General features: G+C 51.7%; 2 protein-coding genes across 9 annotated transcripts; one reads left to right on the forward strand and one right to left on the reverse strand.

Moving 5' to 3' along the window:
* Window positions 1-644: 644 nt before the first annotated feature.
* Window positions 645-11,450, forward strand: SRRT (serrate, RNA effector molecule). 8 transcript variants are annotated; one of them, XM_017679900.3, is made up of 20 exons: window positions 645-853; window positions 1,130-1,269; window positions 4,199-4,327; window positions 4,583-4,729; window positions 4,951-5,163; window positions 6,954-7,123; window positions 7,252-7,436; window positions 7,614-7,712; window positions 7,795-7,909; window positions 8,019-8,176; window positions 8,465-8,526; window positions 8,637-8,715; window positions 8,955-9,143; window positions 9,488-9,661; window positions 9,753-9,906; window positions 10,072-10,265; window positions 10,452-10,608; window positions 10,820-10,909; window positions 11,028-11,154; window positions 11,265-11,450. In XM_017679900.3, exons 2-20 carry the CDS (start codon window positions 1,148-1,150, stop codon window positions 11,338-11,340), a joined length of 2,640 nt encoding a protein of 879 aa, XP_017535389.1. In that variant the 5' UTR covers window positions 645-853; window positions 1,130-1,147; the 3' UTR covers window positions 11,341-11,450. The 8 variants fall into 8 exon arrangements, with proteins under 8 accessions (XP_017535389.1, XP_017535392.1, XP_017535393.1 ...); XM_017679897.3 differs by having other exon boundaries at window positions 646-853; window positions 10,808-10,909; XM_017679901.3 differs by having other exon boundaries at window positions 646-853; window positions 4,975-5,163; window positions 10,808-10,909.
* A 67-nt stretch (window positions 11,451-11,517) lies between these two features.
* On the reverse strand, window positions 11,518-12,737 carry UFSP1 (UFM1 specific peptidase 1). Its single transcript, XM_017679908.3, has one exon. The coding sequence runs from the start codon at window positions 12,086-12,088 to the stop codon at window positions 11,660-11,662; it is 429 nt and encodes a 142-aa protein (XP_017535397.2). The 5' UTR covers window positions 12,089-12,737; the 3' UTR covers window positions 11,518-11,659.
* Window positions 12,738-12,814: the final 77 nt, after the last annotated feature.

Raw genomic sequence — 12,814 nt, forward strand, 5'->3', positions numbered from 1 at the left:
ACCATTCTTAAACCTTCACACTTAGTAAGGACGTGGTGTTACCCCCTGGTGTTGGTGATTTTAACCTGGGGCTAGTCAGCTCCTGTCTGTTGATGGAGACCTCAACTTAACGTATCTTATCAAAGTACTGGTTGGAGTCAGACTGAGATTTGCCAGTTTTGCTTAGAACATGGGTGCCTTTGTTGAGGACGAGCAGTAACAATAGGTTTGCAGGAAACGCATACGTAGGCACCAGCAAAAGCTTGTTCTAGGGTGGAAGCATAAAATGGTGGGAGATGCTTTAAAATGGTTGCTCCGTCCCACTAAAAGCCCACAACCACCCAGTCCCTGCCCTGCACGAAGAGCGGGGGCGGGGCAGCCCGCGTGAGGTCGGGAGGCACCTTGAACAAGGTTAAGGGGATGACAGCTGCTCGCGAACTGGTTCAGACCCCTGGCACATCCCGGGTAGCACGGTCTTTGACCTCGGCCGGAGAAAACTCCCTGATAACCAGTGGGCCCTACAGCTCTCCCGAGGCCGCGCTTGGTTCAGCTCGGCTCCCGTAGTTCCTCTTGCCCACGCGCAGTTCCCGTCCCCGAAAGTGCGCGAGTCTTACGGGTCCCCGCCCCTTCCCGTCATTCCCCGGGGCTCCCAGTCTCAGCCTCTGTGGTTTAGTTCCAGTTCAGGCCGCGCGATATGTAGTGTGTGGTTTGCAGTTCGAGGCGCTGTTACGCCGGTGACGCAGGCGCGGTGCGAGCGGCGCGCGCTCACTGCCCATCCTTGGGTGTCCCACTTTCTTCCTGTGTCTTCGGCCCCCTTGCTGAGAGCCCCGCGTCTCCCTCTCACCCTCCTTGCCGTCGACGTCGCACGCCGGAGGCAAGAGGCGGGCCCTGGTCGCCCGGAAAAGCAGCCCGCGGGAGCGCAACGGCCGGGACCGCTCCCAAGTGGGGGAAGGGCGGGACTGGGAACAGGGGCCGGGGACCGACGGGCGTGGGCGGGGAGACCTCGGCGGCCGGCGGAGGGTCTGCACCGCTCTCCTGCCGGGGAAGAGGGCTGGCCTTTGCGGCGGGAGGCGGGTGTGCTGTCCTGGAGGGGCGAGCCTTTCCTTCTCGTCATTGTTCAACGCCGTGACCACCCCTGTTCCGGCTCCAGGGCCCCTCAGACCGCGCCATGGGTGACAGTGATGACGAGTACGATCGAAGGCGCAGGGACAAGTTTAGAAGAGAGCGCAGCGACTATGATCGTTCTCGGGAGAGAGATGAAAGACGTCGAGGGGACGATTGGAATGACCGGTATGATACTGCCTTTCCTCAGTTTCGTCCCGTCGTCTCATTGGGTTGCACTCCACCCTGATTGCATTTCCCGTATAATTGTATTAGGGCGAACCATGTGGAATCGTTTGTATTTGAGCGTTTCTTGTGGCTCAACTTATTTGGTGTTGGCCAAGGAGCCAACTATGGCCTGATTTTTACACTGTCCGGAAGAGCACAGCAATACAGCTAAGAGTTTGAGTATGAAAAACCAAGACTTAGACATGTACTTACAATGCTTGTACTTTGTTGTTTGCAAAATATTTCAAAAGAAGTAACAATTGATGTGACTGGAGAGGTTGTCAGAACAGACCAGTTTCCTTGCAGGATTAAGTTTGTGGTTAAATTTCTTGTAACTTTTTTGCATAAAATTAATGCAAGTTTTTTGGATAGTGATGGTTGGGTTAATTGATTAGATTTGAGTTAGTGATTAGTTTTCTGGGTTGTTGAGTTGTAGTTGTTTGCTTAGGAAACGTATGAAGTGGTTTCAGATAAAGTAATCAAGAGAAACTAGAAAATCTTTTAATCTAATCTTTTAAGGGGCATCTCAAATATCTATCTGATCAGTGAGTTGATGGCACTGAGTCGATTTGGCAACATGACCAGGAAAAAAAATTGAGACGACTTACTGTGAAAGCATGTATTCATTCAGTATTGCCTTGGAAAATGAGTTAATCATTCAGTCTGTCATTGTGTTTTCACTGTTGAGAATATGTGGTACTTTGTTTTTCTTGTTTTTTTTTAAGAAGAAAATTAAAGGTATCCTGAATTCTGAAAATGGATAAGGTGTGGTTATTGCCCTTAAGGAGTTTATACTCTGGGGGTGGGGGAAGGAATGGCCTTGGGTGTGTGCTGCGAATGAGTATAGGTTATCATTGTAAAGATGATAAGTGTTGAGGGAACAGATCTTCTGAGGGAGGGGAAAGCTACAGGAAATCCAGTTAGTGAGACTTGGAAAGATGAATGGGAATTCCCCAAACACAGGTGGAGTGAACAGCTTGGATTCAGGGTTGGAATGTGCAGAAAGAGCACATAATTGAGTTTTTTAGACAGTGGCTCTCGAAATGTCCACAGAGGGGGCGGGGGCCTCTGTAGTTCCAGCTCTCTGTGGTAAAACTAAGATAGTACTGTCCTTTGTGCCGTTCCAACACGTGCACTGTGGGTGCTGCAGCAGTGGTGGGTAAAACTGCTGGTCTCCTAGCATAATTGAAGGCAGTGGCACACAACAGTTTAAAAGAAAAAAAAAAAAGCCAATTTCACTTTGTATTCCAGATGAAGCAGTAAAAATTTTATTAAATTGGGTTCTTGACTTTGCATTTCTTTTTGGTACACGTGAGGAATGGGAAGTATGCATAAAGCACTTGAACCTTATATAGGGTTTGGCGGTTATCTTGAGGAAGAGCATTTATAGGATTGAGTTGGGAGCTGACCTAACAGTTTCTGTCCCATGGGTTGCCATTTTTACCTGAATGAAAAACTGTCAAACAATAGTGGTTATTCATGTTTGGGTATTTGACAGACATTTTCTTGAAAACAGATTAAAAGAACCTGTTACTTCTAGGGATTTGTTAGAGTTGTTGCCAATGATGTAAGTGGAACTTTACAGTGAAAACCGACATTTTGGAAAAATTGTATTTACTGATGTGAGCTTGACAGCTTCACCTTTACTTAGAAACTTTCCTGATGAACTATGTAGTGATGTTAAAAATACGAAATTTTGATAGTTTTAACAAGATGTGTCAAGATTCAAAGAGCAAGATGAAATAATGGATTTTAATGTACTGGAGTACAGAATGTTCATTGGTACCTGTCAGATTCAGCAGCACCCAGCCTTTAGGAAACTCTCCTGTCAAGTTTTGGGTAGAATCAAAGAATATCACCAATTTTCTGTAAAGACTATTAAAGTATTTCCTTTTCCAACTATGTATCTGTGAGGCCAGATTTTATTTTTTTCAACCAAATAACTTATTACAATAGATTGGATGTAGAAGCAAACGTGAGAATCCAGCTATATCTGTTAATGCAGACTTTGAAAAGGTTTGTAAATGGAGAAACAATGCCACTTTTCTCACTTAAACATTGAGAAAATAGCTATTTTTTTATAGAAGTATATCTTATGTTAATATATAAACTTACAGTTAAAGGGTACCTTTTCTGTTCCAATTTTGGATATAGTAAGTTTTGATATAACCCACATAGGAAAAAATCTTTAATATTTAATTATTTTTAAGAGTGTAAGTTGGGGTCCCAAGCCAAAAAGTTTGAGAACCAGTGGATTAGAGCAAGGATTTTATTTATGTTGTTAAGATAGGGATGGAGGCGGTTGGTGGCCAGTGGAAAGGCTGGAATGATAGCCAGGAATGCAGAATTTAAACAGTGTTGTGTCCTGGCCTTTAAGCAAGGGAGGGTGACTGGCTTTGTGTTGAGAGGTCATTCTTGACAGTAGAGTAGAGATGGGGAGACCAGTGCTGCAGCTCCATAAGAGGGACCAGGCAAAGGATTAACAAGCCAGTGAATTAGTGGTGAGGGTGACACTTCATAACTGGACACCTGGTGATGTGTTGACAACAGAGAATGGGAAACAGGAGGAGAGAGCAAGTTGGGGCCTGTGGCGATAGCAATGATAGGCTCAGTTCTGACCTGCTGATGTTGAGTGGCAGTGGCTGAGTAGGGGCTGCTTAATGTGGGTCTGGAGCTCAGGAAAAAGGCTGGGCAGAGGAGAGGAGGAGTTGGAGAGCTTTCAGTGAGTGGGTAATGACTGAAGTGATGGAAGCAGTGAAGAGTTTTTTCTGTTTAGAGGGCAGTTGTATCATTTTAGGCTTTTAGTCTGGTGTCTCAGGATAGGAAGGGCCTGTCCAGGAGGGTGACCTTGGGATAGCCAACCGTCTCAGTTACTTATTCTCATCTCCAGAGAGTGGGACCGGGGTCGGGAGCGCCGCAGTCGGGGTGAATATCGTGACTATGACCGGAATCGTCGAGAGCGCTTCTCTCCTCCCCGCCACGAGCTCAGCCCCCCGCAGAAGCGCATGAGGCGAGACTGGTGAGATGGTAGCAGCTTCTCTGTCTTCTCTCCTTAGTCTCAGTTCCACCTGGCCTCAATGGTCTTCCTCACTTCTGTCGAGAGACTGTCTTTGTCGCTTCCTGTAATCAAATTTCCTATAAACCCATCTTTTTTATCCCTTTAAACCCTTGGGTGAGCAACCACATTCCATGTGCCCCTCCCTCTGACCTCTCCTTTGTGCTCTGGAGAGGGGATTCCCTTCTCTGTCTGACTTTTGTGTTCCCCCACCCTTAGGGATGAGCACAGCTCTGACCCATACCACAGTGGCTATGAGATGCCCTATGCTGGGGGGGGTGGGGGCCCAACTTATGGCCCCCCTCAGCCCTGGGGCCACCCGGATGTCCACATCATGCAGCATCATGTTCTGCCTATCCAGGCCAGGTAAAGACTGGGTGTTCCAGGGTTCTCTGGAGAAGGGAGTTGGTAGGCTTAGGGGATGGGTTGGGGTTGCTCAAGGCTGAGGCTGGAGCCAGGCAGTGGGTCAGGCACACAGTTGCTTGTTGAGTGGTAGCAGCTTGTGCCAGGCTGATGGTCATGGTGGGTAAAGGGGGCAGCTGGCTACCTCGGCTCCCCATCCCCCCACCCTCTTCCCTACAACCAAGATTTCCTGACCGGGCCCCCCCCAGGCTGGGCAGCATTGCGGAGATCGACTTGGGTGTGCCACCGCCAGTGATGAAGACCTTCAAGGAATTTCTGTTGTCCTTGGACGACTCTGTAGACGAGACAGAGGCAGTTAAGCGCTATAATGACTACAAGCTGGATTTTCGAAGACAGCAGATGCAGGATTTCTTTCTGGCTCATAAAGATGAGGAGTGGTGAGTGCCCCTGCTCTCCTGCTGTCTGCTCCCTAGCATGTTTCCCCTGGCCCTGCCAGTGGCCCCTGCAGCCCTGTCCTCCCTGCCCCCCACCCGTTTTCCCCAGTCTTGAACGTCCTGGGGGTGGGGGATGGGAAGGACACCAGCACTGGCTGATGGGTTCTCACTTCAGTGTCTGCCACGGCCCCTACCCCACTCCCTTCCCCTCTGTCCTCAGTGAGTAGGATGCCTCCAGGCAGCTGGCCAGAGCCACCTGTTCCCTTGGGGCAGCAGACAGACTGCTTCCCACTTGCTGGTATTGGGTCATTGTCATCCCTGATCGCCGGGACCCTGTGTGGCTGTGGCATCCTCCCAAAAGCAACAAGTGAATCCAGACAAAGAAAAGCAAAGATCTCAGGGTCATTTGACAGAAAAAGAATTTTAATTTTTTTCCTTTTGTGGATGTTTTAATTTTAATCAACCATCTTTTCCCCCCTTCCTGCTCCTCCTCCTCCTCATCCTCTTTCTGCTCCTTCTCCTTGAAAAGAGCCAGAACTGGGAACTACACCCGCTCATCGACGGAGCTCGGAGCAAACCCACCTCCACCCCCACCATACCCAGCCCATACATGAGCCCCCTGGGCTGAGCTGCGCTGCCCCGGCCAGGCAGACAGGCAGGGCACTGCTGTGCACAATGCAGCAGTTTAGCTGAATGTAACACTCAGGCAGCTAGTCAGTCAGGGCCCCCACCGCGGAGTCCCGCGGGGGTGGGGCATCCGGGCCGGGACGCCCCAGCCAGGAGCCAGCCGGTGGCCCACCTGCCAGCATGGGCCCTGGGCGCGGCTAGTTAAATCTTGAGCTCTGTTTGACCAAGCGGCCAAGGTAAAGATCCTGGAGGTGATGCCTGCGGCTTTCCTTCCCTCCACTTGTGGTTCTGTTCTGTCTCTCCCTGTCCCCTCTTTCTTCCTTCTCTATGTCTGTGTCTCATTCTGTCATGTACTTTTACTGTGTCCCTGTAATCTTGCTCCTTGTCTAACACTTCTTTCCTGTTTTTTCAGTTTCTCTGGTCTTTAGTTTTTCCGTGTTTTCGATTTCTGGGACTTTCTCATACTTTCCCTTTATTCTTTTTCTCATACTGCTGATTTCTCCTGTTTTCTCCCCCAGGTCTTTATTTTAAATGTTTCCTTTTCATGCTCCCTCCCCACCCCACGCCTCTCTCCCTTTGGGCAGTACCTTAGGTTGTAAGGGCTCTTCAGTGTCTCCCTTTGGCCTTTCCCTGTCCCTTCACCATCTTCTTATCTTCCCAAGGGGGGAGAAAGGTATTCTGCCTTTTTTGGCTTTTCCTATCTGGTGCATCAGGTTTCTCTATATCTTCCACCTAGGGATGGAGGGAGTTGGTGGGAGCAGTCCTTTTAAATGGCAAGGAGAGGGAGGTTTTCTGGGGCCTATTTGCTTAGCCTTCCTCTTGGAAGCTTTGGGAAACTACATTTTTTAAAGTTAGTGTTTCCCAGAGACTTAAAAACAATCGGTCTCCTTCTCCAACTCTGGCTTCCCGGGTAGTCATTGCTTTTCCCAGATCCAGAGCTCTTAGTTCCTGGCTCTCCCCCAAATCTTCTCAGAGCATAACTCTGGTTCCTTTTGGGGGTATTGGGTGGTTCTAGAGCACCCCTCCCCCTAGACACTGTGCTGTAATGTTTTTTGTGGGTGTGAGAGGACGGGGGCTAATCCCTGACTTTGTCTGGGCCCCTCCCAAAGCCCTGGCCCTGGTCTCCAGTGACTATCTTGTCTCTTCCCTCCCCATTTCTTTCCCAGGTTTCGATCCAAGTACCACCCAGATGAGGTGGGCAAGCGGCGGCAGGAAGCCCGGGGGGCCCTGCAAAACCGACTGAGGGTATTCTTGTCCCTCATGGAGGGTGGCTGGTTTGATAATCTTCTTCTGGACATAGACAAAGCTGATGCCATTGTCAAGATGCTGGATGCAGGTATGTGGACAAGGAGCGATATGGGGTGTCTGGTGACCAAGGTTTTGGCTGGAAAATAGAAGTAGGTTGACAGCTAGAGGCCAAAGGCCAGGGCCCTTTGGTTGTGACCTTCCTCCCCTTGTTGGTAGCTGTGATTAAGATGGAAGGAGGTACCGAGAATGATCTACGCATCCTGGAGCAGGAAGAGGAGGAGGAACAGGCAGGAAAGCCAGGGGAGCCCAGCAAGAAAGAGGAAGGCCGGGCTGGACCAGGCTTGGGGGATGGAGAGCGCAAGGCCAATGATAAGGATGACAAGAAAGAGGACGGCAAACAGGTCTGAGTGCTGGGGCTCTGGGTGCTGCCTGTAGTGCTTGGGGAGGAGGACAGGGCTGCTTAGGGCGGTGGGGTGCAGAGGAGGTGGGATGGGTTGTGTATGGGGTTGGGAGCAGGAGGGACCCTCTGATAAAGGTTGAAGGGGAGATTAACATGTCTGGTGATTCTTTACCTATAGGCTGAAAATGACAGTTCTAATGATGACAAAACTAAGAAATCTGAGGGTGATGGGGACAAGGAAGAGAAGAAAGACGATGCTGAGAAAGAGGCCAAAAAGGTGGGCTCTCTCTGGCCTAGGTCAGTGTCAGGGTTGGGGTCCCTGCTGCTTGGCTCACCACCTCTTGCTGTGGTGCTCACAGAGCGGCAAGAAGCGGAATAGGAAGCGCAGCGGAGATGACAGCTTCGATGAAGGCAGCGTGTCCGAGTCTGAGTCTGAGTCTGAGAATGGCCATGCCGAGGAGAAAGAAGAGGCTGGTGGGTAGCGGGGGAGAGTGGGCTTCTGGGAGAGATGGGGTGGGAATTTGACAGCTTTTCTATTCTCCCCTCCAAACTCAACATTAAAAATTCAACAACTCCTGCATAGAAGAAGCACTCAAGGAAAAGGAGAAGCCCAAGGAAGAAGAAAGGGAGAAGCCTAAGGACCCTCCCGGGCTGGAATGTAAGCCCCGGCCCCTGCATAAGACTTGCTCTCTTTTCATGCGCAACATCGCACCCAACATCTCCCGGGCTGAGATCATTTCTGTGAGTGGGGAAACTGGCCTCCAGTGCCATATTGTGGCGGGGCAAGGCTGGGCAAGGTAATATGGCCCTGTTCTGTAAGAGGGAAGCCTCCTTCCCATGGGCCCTTGCCTGTTGAGGGCTGGCACCTAAGTGCATCATTTGCTGCCAAGTGCTGCTATTCTCCATTGGTTTTTCCCTCTCTGAGTAAAGAGTCAAAGGCAGTCTCCTAGGGTTCTAGGGATGTGGAATTGGAGGAAGAATTGAATCCTTGAGTCACTAAATGGGGTTTCTGTGCCTCTGCTTCCCTAGCTTTGTAAAAGATATCCCGGCTTTATGCGGGTGGCACTGTCGGAGCCCCAGCCTGAGAGGAGGTGAGCAGTGGAGAGAGGTGATCCTGGATTCCTTGGGGAAAAGGTTCAGGGGAAGGTTAATGGACAACTAAACCTTCATCCCAGGATTACTCTGACATTTCTTTCTTTAGATTTTTCCGTCGTGGCTGGGTGACCTTTGACCGCAGCGTTAACATCAAAGAGATCTGTTGGAACCTGCAGAATATCCGAGTGAGTCCTCGGGGTGGGCCTCACAGTCAGGGCTGTCCATGCTGCACACAATCCACTGCATAACTGCTCATTCATTCTGCTCCCAGTTCATCTACCCAGTCTGCTCACAGGTCTCTGGGCTAGGCTTTGGGACTGTTAGCACAGACAAGACAGACCTGTCCTTGTCCTCAGGGAGCTTAATCTAACCACTGGTGTTTCAGTAGAGGCAGCCTTCCAGGTGTTGCTTCTGTTCTCTCCAGCTCCGGGAGTGCGAACTGAGCCCTGGTGTGAACAGAGACCTGACTCGTCGCGTCCGCAACATCAATGGCATTACCCAGCACAAGCAAATAGTGCGCAACGACATCAAACTGGCAGCCAAGTTGATCCATACACTGGATGACAGGACCCAGCTCTGGGCCTCTGAGCCTGGGACACCTCCTTTGCCAACAGTCAGTGGCTCTCTGTGGAACTTTTTCAAAAGCAGCATATCCCATCTCCTCTGTTTTGGGTCCCTCTGGTCTTACTGGATCTGTAATATTGACGCCTTGTATTCACCTACTTGCTTCTGCTTCTATTTGGGCGGAACTTCCAGCAGAGGAGATTGGCACTAGTGATTGTTTGTTGGTATGGTTAGAACAATTACAGAACAAAGACAAATAATGAGATGGGGTTAAGCTGAGTGGACCTTGAGCTCCTCCTGGATGCACCTCGCCTTCTCAAATGCAGTTCCTCTGCTGCCTAACCCCAGGGGTTTCTCTGCCTCACTTGCCCCTCTTTTCTCTCTCTCTACCAGAGTCTGCCCTCACAGAACCCAATCTTGAAAAATATCACTGACTATTTGATTGAGGAAGTGAGTGCTGAGGAGGAGGAGCTGCTGGGGAGCAGTGGGGGGGTTCCCCCAGAGGAGCCTCCTAAGGAAGGGAACCCAGCGGAGATCAATGTGGAGCGGGATGATAAGTTGATAAAGGTGCCAGTGAGAGTGGAGTGTGGTGGGTGTGCCAGCCTGGCTCAAGTGGGAAAGGGGCAAGTCGGGTGAATGTATGGCTTCTTGTGCTTAGGTTTTGGACAAACTACTACTCTATTTGCGCATTGTACATTCCCTGGATTATTACAACACGTGCGAGTACCCCAATGAGGATGAAATGCCCAACCGCTGTGGCATCATCCATGTTCGAGGGCCCATGCCACCCAACCGCATCAGTCATGGCGAAGGTTAGCAGCCAGCTTCCCCACTTAATTTCCTTGGTTTTCCTGTCTTCCTAGTTGCCTCTGGTCTTTGTTCTGCTCTGGTAGCAGCACTCTGGCATCCTCTCATCCCCTCCTTCTTGCTTATTAGTCTTTTGCTGACCTGTTGTCCCATCTCTTCCCAAACTGCAGTGCTAGAGTGGCAGAAGACATTTGAGGAGAAGCTGACTCCGCTGCTGAGTGTACGGGAATCTCTTTCAGAGGAAGAGGCCCAGAAGATGGGTCGCAAAGACCCTGAGCAAGAAGTGGAAAAGTTTGTCACCTCTAACACCCAGGAACTGGGCAAGGATAAGTGGCTATGCCCTCTCAGTGGCAAGAAATTCAAGGTCTGGGATATTAGAAAGCTGTGTGTTAGAACAGTGGGAGGAGGGGTTGAGCTAGGAAGCCAAGGCCTGGCGAGGAAACTGCACAGCATGGCTGGTGGGAGGGAGGTTGATTATCCCTTTCAGAAGGTCTGGGGAGTTAGGAAACCCACATGGCTCATCCTGTTCTGATCCTCTCTCTGCACCCAGGGCCCTGAATTTGTACGCAAACACATCTTTAACAAGCATGCAGAGAAAATTGAGGAAGTGAAGAAGGAGGTGGCATTTTTTAACAACTTTCTTACTGATGCCAAGCGCCCAGCTCTACCAGAGATTAAGCCAGCTCAGCCCCCTGGCCCTGCCCAGAGTAAGATACGATCCATGAGGGTCTGCCACTTTTTTTTTCTCTTGACTTTTCAAGGACTCCTGGTTCTCTATCCTCTCTTCCCTAAAAAGTTTCTACTAATCCTCAGGCCATATTTCTGAAAACTGGTTGTCACTGCCCTGAGCTGTGCAGCTGTGCCTCTCCCCCCCTCCCGCAGTAATTCATGTCCCTGTCCGTGTTGTACTCCCCCCAGGCCTGACCCCAGGACTCCCCTACCCACACCAGACTCCCCAGGGCCTGATGCCCTATGGTCAGCCCCGGCCCCCCATCTTGGGCTATGGAGGTAAGTCCATAGGAGGGACTAGAGAAGGGTGTGGTGGTTGTAGGGGCTTGGGAGAAAGAAAACTTAGCTGGGATGTGTTAGGTCATAAGTTTTCAACTCAACACTAGTCTTTTCATAGCTGGTGCAGTCCGTCCTGCAGTGCCCACTGGAGGGCCTCCGTACCCCCATGCCCCCTATGGTGCGGGCCGAGGGAACTATGATGCCTTCCGAGGCCAGGGAGGTTATCCTGGGAAACCTCGGAACAGGTGAGGATGAGCTAACATAAGATGTCTAAGCTAACATAAGATGTCCAAGCTTGCTCCTTTTCAGATTCCCTTTCAGGGGCCCTCATCTCCTCTCCCCTCTTATCTCACAGGATGGTCCGGGGAGACCCACGGGCCATTGTGGAATACCGTGACTTGGATGCTCCAGATGACGTGGATTTCTTTTGAGTCTACTTCACTCCCGGTATCATTTGTATTTGTGACTGCCTCGTCCCATCTAGCTCTGAGAATTTTTTGTACATTCAGCCGTACTGCCAATAAAAGCACTTCCACAGTGATTCCTGACAGAGTATATGCATATAATTACTCAGAATCTCCCAAAGATCAGCTGGGGCTATGGTTAGCTGGTTCTTGCCACTTTATTGATGTCAAAGGCCTCAGACTCTGTCCAGGCTTCATGGGGACCTGACATCAGGCAACCTCTGCCTTTGGTGGTTGTGGGGTGGGTAGGTGAGCACATGTAGGGCCAGAGTCTCTGAGACTGGCCTCAGTCCAGGGCATGCTGCTGCTTTTTGGAGGTACAGCTGGTCAAGCACAGGTTGTAGAAGGAGTTAGGGTTAAAGGCTTTGCCTACCTCTTGCCAGCCCACCCACCCAGCAGCCTGTAGTTGGCTGGGGTTTTTTGGAGCACCCCAGCAGTGAGGGTCCAATACCAGGACATAAGCTTCCATGCCTGGCCCCAGGGCGACTCCTAGCAAGGCCTTGGACTGGGCATCTGCATCTCCCCCAACCATTACAGGCCCCCCTCCCCCAGCGAAGTGGGAGTAAAGCATCTCCATTTGCCCCTGAAGTCCAGCTCCACGGGGCACGTGGCATAGGCGTGCCTGGGGCCCTCCGAAATAGTCAAGGCAGAGACTGGCCTCGACACAGCCAATCCAGCTCCGGGAGCCCCGGAACCCGGGGGGCTTGTCGCCCATGTCCTCCAGGGCAGCCTGCACGTCAGCCAGCCCGGGCACACCCGCGGGCCGGCCCTCTGGCCACGAGCACAACGTTTGCAGAGTGCGGTAGCCGCAGCCCCAGCCCCGGTCATCCAGCCCGTGGCAGCCGTAGTGATAGTAGAGATAGTGGCCCGAGAGGAGGGCCAGGCGAGCGGGGCCGCGGCCGGGCGGGGCCAGGCCCAGGTGTACGTCCTTAAGCGGCTCCAGGGTGGCGGGCTGGAGCGGAGGTCGCCGAGGCCGGGCAGATGCGTCCTCCTGGCAGCGCGGAGGGAACTCCGGAGGCTGGCTTCCTTTCAGCCCTGGGGCTTGGGCTAGCTGCAGGCAGAACTGGCGCGCGGGGGTCAGGTACGCTCTCGTCCTTCCGTGGAAGGCACGACCGGGCGCGGGGACAACAGCAATCCGCGAGGATCCCACAATGCACTGCTGCGCCGCGCCCCCACTGTTGTTACTGCGCAGGCGCTGGCACCGCCTCGTTGGGTGGGGTGGTGCTTGTTGCGGTTCCTGGCTGCGGCCTTCCTGTACCCTTTGGAGATCCGCAAATCTGGTGGACTGTAGCAGCCAATGTCCATTCACTAATCCCCAGTGGTTGAGGCAATCTGCCCGGACCCCGCTCTCCAGTCGCGCACACGTCTGTGGCTGTAACAGTTTATTGGCAGCCCGGAGGGGCGAAGGCACCGCGGGGGATGGGCTCCGCCCGAGACATGC

Source organism: Manis javanica, chromosome 10 (assembly GCF_040802235.1).
Source record: "Manis javanica isolate MJ-LG chromosome 10, MJ_LKY, whole genome shotgun sequence".
NCBI lineage: Eukaryota > Metazoa > Chordata > Mammalia > Pholidota > Manidae > Manis > Manis javanica.